Source organism: Penaeus vannamei, chromosome 12 (genome assembly GCF_042767895.1).
Source record: "Penaeus vannamei isolate JL-2024 chromosome 12, ASM4276789v1, whole genome shotgun sequence".
Taxonomy (NCBI): Eukaryota; Metazoa; Arthropoda; class Malacostraca; order Decapoda; family Penaeidae; genus Penaeus; species Penaeus vannamei.
In genome coordinates, this window is record NC_091560.1 from 10,777,004 (window position 1) to 10,781,743 (window position 4,740).

Here is a 4,740-nt window from a genome sequence, read left to right on the forward strand (position 1 = left end):
TATCATTTATAGTTTATATTCAAAAAGTACAATTCTCTCTAAATATAAGGGTTACTGGTACAAATACCACCCACAATCTTACAATATTGCATGAACAAAATAAGAGACATACCAAAATCTAACTTCTGAGAAAGTTTGTATTAGAAAGCCATTCTCATAAAATTCAGTTTTGAATATTTATTCCTAAAAAATACTGAAGTCCTTAAAGCCATATGTTGCATCCTTCTTTTTCTTCTGCTGTGCTGCTGTTTGAAGGTCTTCTTTTCTGAGGGAAGAAATGCTTTTGATACACATTTTGTACAGAATTAAAACAACAAACTATTGATGTAAGTTACAGTAATTAAATTATTTTTAAGGTAAGCATTTGAATATTTGTTAATGAGACAAAACTAGATTAGGTAAAATAAAAGTCTGTACATCAAAATATTCAAGGATTAAAAAAGACATTACTAAATGTACTTACGAAACTGATGACTTTCCTAGGTCAAGGAACTTGCCAACACCAGACCGAAACATCTTGAACTGGTCATCCACTACCTTTGGCTTTTTTCTGTTCTTCAGCTCATCTTCTTCTGCCTTTCTTTTCTCCATTTCAAGTCGCCTCTCTTCTGCAAGCTGCATGTAACAATTCAGGTCAGTGAATGTACACCACCCAACTATATAAAACTTTTGGTTACGTCAACACATAAAAACTGGATTTTATCAGTGCAATAGAAAATGTGAATATACCATATAATATCCAGGATACAACTTGGACACCAAGATATTCACATTAAAAAAATCTGTGATCTGCTGGAAAACTGGTAATCCAAATCATGACAAGATACACAGACAGCAGCTTCTGTTAAATTATATATGCCCTAAATATTGCATTCATTTACGCATATCTGCAATTATGGGCAATCCAGACATGACCAATGATTCATTAAATATTCCCTCTTGCTTAATAACATTTACATTCAGATAAAGGATTTCCACATGAAAATGGTTATCATTATTATCATTAAGGGACATGGATCATTCAAAAGCAGAAATGTATCTAGTAGAAAAACAATATACACAAACTAGGTTTACTGACTTTGTTTACAGTGGGTATGCCTGTATCAACACAGTAGAATGCTATGGCATTAAGAAATATTGATGTTTTTAAAAGTGTTATATTACTTTAATTAGAAAGGAGCCATTCCAAGATTTGGACCGGAAAAATAAGAACATTGAATACTAATCCAGCTAAAAAAACTACCTCTCAGAAATCTCAGAAATTATAGATTTTGAAAACTGCAAAAACAATTTGACTCTTTTCACTATATTTCATTTTGACTTCAGATATAAATTGGCATATCCTTGAAAGATGAAAAATTATTATTATGCAACTTATTCCCAATATTTTGACACCCAAATCCCTCATTTTAAGTAACAAGGAAAAAAATGGAATATGTAGCAACAAATAGTGGCAATATGTGGTGTCTGACTGAATTAGTCAGAATATCTCAGCTGGCAACTGCTCATGCCTCATCAGCAGATCCTAATAGCCTTATTTTATAACTCATAACAAATCACTGGATGCACCTAGCTTTAATGGGTTAAGGATAAAAATCATCCATATGAGATTTCCATTAAGAAAAAAAACAAGTTATATACAAACCTCCACATCTGCTTCCTTGAAGGGGTCAACAAATACTGTGGTGTCCTGAATGATAATGTCCTCAATTGGAATATCCTTGTTGTCTGTCTCTATAGCTTCCATTGCAGACAATGTTGAAAGGCCACCCACTACTCGCCCAAATATGCTGTGTTTACCATCAAGATGGGTACAGGATCTATATGTAATAAAGCTGTAAAGCAAATAATTGGTACATTGAAATCTTTGTGTTAATTTAGCTAGTACATCAGATTTGTACCATTCAAATTTCCATATTTGCAAGCTTAAATGCATTTCATCATATATTTAGTTGTACATATAGAAAATTCACAGAAATCTACTAGTATCACTTTTGAAACCTAAAAGCTATTTGAGTTGATGTCAATATAGGAAAATATATATGAGTTTTGACAAGGATGCACATTTTTCGTTGGATTTATCTAATCCATATAGCAACAACAATATGTGGGAAATAAAAAAAATCCACTAGTCTGTGGACTAATCATACATCTGAGATTTTCTGATGATTCTGTTCTGATACCAAACTCCAAACAAAAATTGCAATAAAGAAGTTTAAAATTTTTGAGCAAACTGTTGAAAGACAAAGCTTATTTGTAATATGCAAAGGCAATACCAGTATGTAACAACAAGCAGTAGAAGAAGAAAAAGAAGTGGAAGAAGAAAAAGAAGAAGAAAAAGAGCAGAAGTAGAAGCAAAAGAAGAAGTAGGCTGACACACACAACTGCTTACAATATCCAACCAGATATTGAAATTATACTTGCAATTGGCTTTTGTTGGTGTCAGGTCCTGAATTGGCCATAGAGAGCACTCCCCGCCCCTTATGGGACAAGTTGGGTCGAAATTCATCCTTGAATGGTTTTCCCCAAATGGAGTCTCCACCTTTGCCTGTACCTTCTGGATCTCCTCCTTGTATCTGTATATAATGCAAAGCTGTAAGGCTTCTTCTCATGAGAGGATTACAATAAATTATGGTGTATGTCTACTGAAAACATTCAATCAAAGTATAGTTCAGTATCGTTACACCAGCTTAAATAGAAATGGCAGAGTTTTGTAGCACTAGTCCAGAAATAGGTTTTAATTAGTTAGGATAGTTAGGAAGAATTGCACTGGTTTGGAAACAGAGTAAATTATGGAAAGATTCTAGGAAAGTTAACTCCTCAGTTTGGTTAAGGCCATGATGATGCTCTTATGCACTGAAATGGAATTCATATTTGAGAAAAAGTAAAATATATGTTAAAGCAAAAGTTCATGTCAACACAGTTTTAAGAAATATACATGAAATTTACATATTTTCACATTGTACTTCCTATATGAATAAGCAAATTTAATTCTTGACTACCATAATAAGGAAACTTACCATGAAATGTCTGATTGATCTATGGAACTTTGTTCCCTTGTAATATCCACGATCACATAACCTTACGAAGTTCTCTGAGGCTTTTGGAACAGTGTCACAGTACACTTCCAGGTTCAACGTACCCAAATTTGTCTTAAGAGAAACATAACCTGCAAGACCATAAAACAGACTTCAAGATTTTGCCATAAAAACAAACTATATCATGACTCTTACAAAGGGTAATAATTATATGCATATTACGGCATTATATCATTTACCTCTCTTTTTAACCCTCTGATATCTGACTACATCGTCTTCTAGTACTGCTGCTTCTTGTTTTGTTTCCACGTCCACTGATGTTGAGGTAAAGCTGGCTGCTACTTTCCCAGTTGAATAGTGTGCCTTTGGTGAAAACAAATTCCTCATTTTCAATTATCTTTTATGAAATTAGCTATGATCATAATATTATGGAAGTTTTCTTTTACAGAAATATATTATCCACTAGTTTATACACACTTGTCTGGTGCATCTAATATACAAAATATAAGCTTATCATTTCTATATAGCTAAAATATATAAAAAGATCTAATCTAATTTACTATAAGCAGAAAAATAAATTTTGTAAAAGGAACAGAGAAAAATACGTCATCAATCTTTGTCAAGCATCAGCATATCCTTTCTATATAGCTAAACAAAATTGTAGTTTCTGAAGAGAAAACTGAAGATCCACAGTAAATCAAATTTACTACAGTAAAAGCAAAACACAAATCTTGTAAAGCAAAACAGAACTCAATCTAAGTATGAGAAATGTCATACCGCATTAAACTTGTCTGCTACTCGTTCTCCTGCTTCCTCCTTTGGGCCATCATCTTTGTATGTTTTGTTGAACTCTTCCAGAATCTGCTGAGTATCTCGTGAAACATTCTTCAGTCTCATGGATGCATCTGAACGAGCTTTAACAGTCTCTATAGAAGAAAACCATATACAAAGTCAGAATTTTTGTAAAAATATACAGATGATACAATTATATATAATCCTTCTTTTTACTAATTCAGTTCTGAAAGCCATTTCTTCCAACTTTTTTATGAAAACACCAAAGAGGAAAAACAAATGTACAACTCACTCACCCTCATCCTCTACTTTCAGGTTCTTTATGACATGATGAAATTTGCTGATGTTGAACTTGGTCAGGTCTTGTGAATCCTGAATAATAATCAAGTCATTTCGGGTGAAGGGCTTGTCTGTGAGGAGCTCCCTCCAATTATTGACTTTAATATTCAGCTGCTCTATGGCCTAAAAGACAGATAAATATATGTAAATAAAATTCTGAACTTTTTAACATCTACCAATACATGTGCTTTAAAAATAGAGTAAGTTTTGTAGACCCAAAAAGTGCTTATCATACATATTCACAACGCTATTAAATGCCATTCTTTATTTTAAATCATTTAATTCATTTATTTAATTTTTGCAGATTATTCATCATACAATCATAAACCACACCTGCAATCACTTCTAATGTTATCTAAATATAATATCAAATGAAAAAAAATGAATAATATAAAATATTTACTTCATAGCAGAAGACATTGCCAGTTGTCTTGACTGCAACCACATGAGAGGTGTTGGTAAGGGGCTTGTACAATACAGGGCAGTGGTATTCTCCGGTACTTGCTCGGTGAAAGGTAACTTTTATCAGGTCCTTTTCGTTCAATGGCTGTAAAGAAATTATCGTAAATTG

General features: G+C 32.8%; 1 protein-coding gene across 1 annotated transcript; it reads right to left on the bottom strand.

Annotated features, from left to right (window-relative positions):
* LOC113820959 (RING-type E3 ubiquitin-protein ligase PPIL2) lies at positions 1 to 4,716 on the bottom strand (the record flags this gene model as incomplete). Its single annotated transcript, XM_070127873.1, is given in 9 exon segments — positions 1 to 265; positions 464 to 615; positions 1,646 to 1,835; positions 2,425 to 2,576; positions 3,021 to 3,169; positions 3,278 to 3,401; positions 3,816 to 3,964; positions 4,127 to 4,292; positions 4,573 to 4,716. Coding segments are annotated over 9 exon segments (1,308 nt in total), but the record flags the coding sequence as incomplete, so codon positions are not given.
* Positions 4,717 to 4,740: the final 24 nt, after the last annotated feature.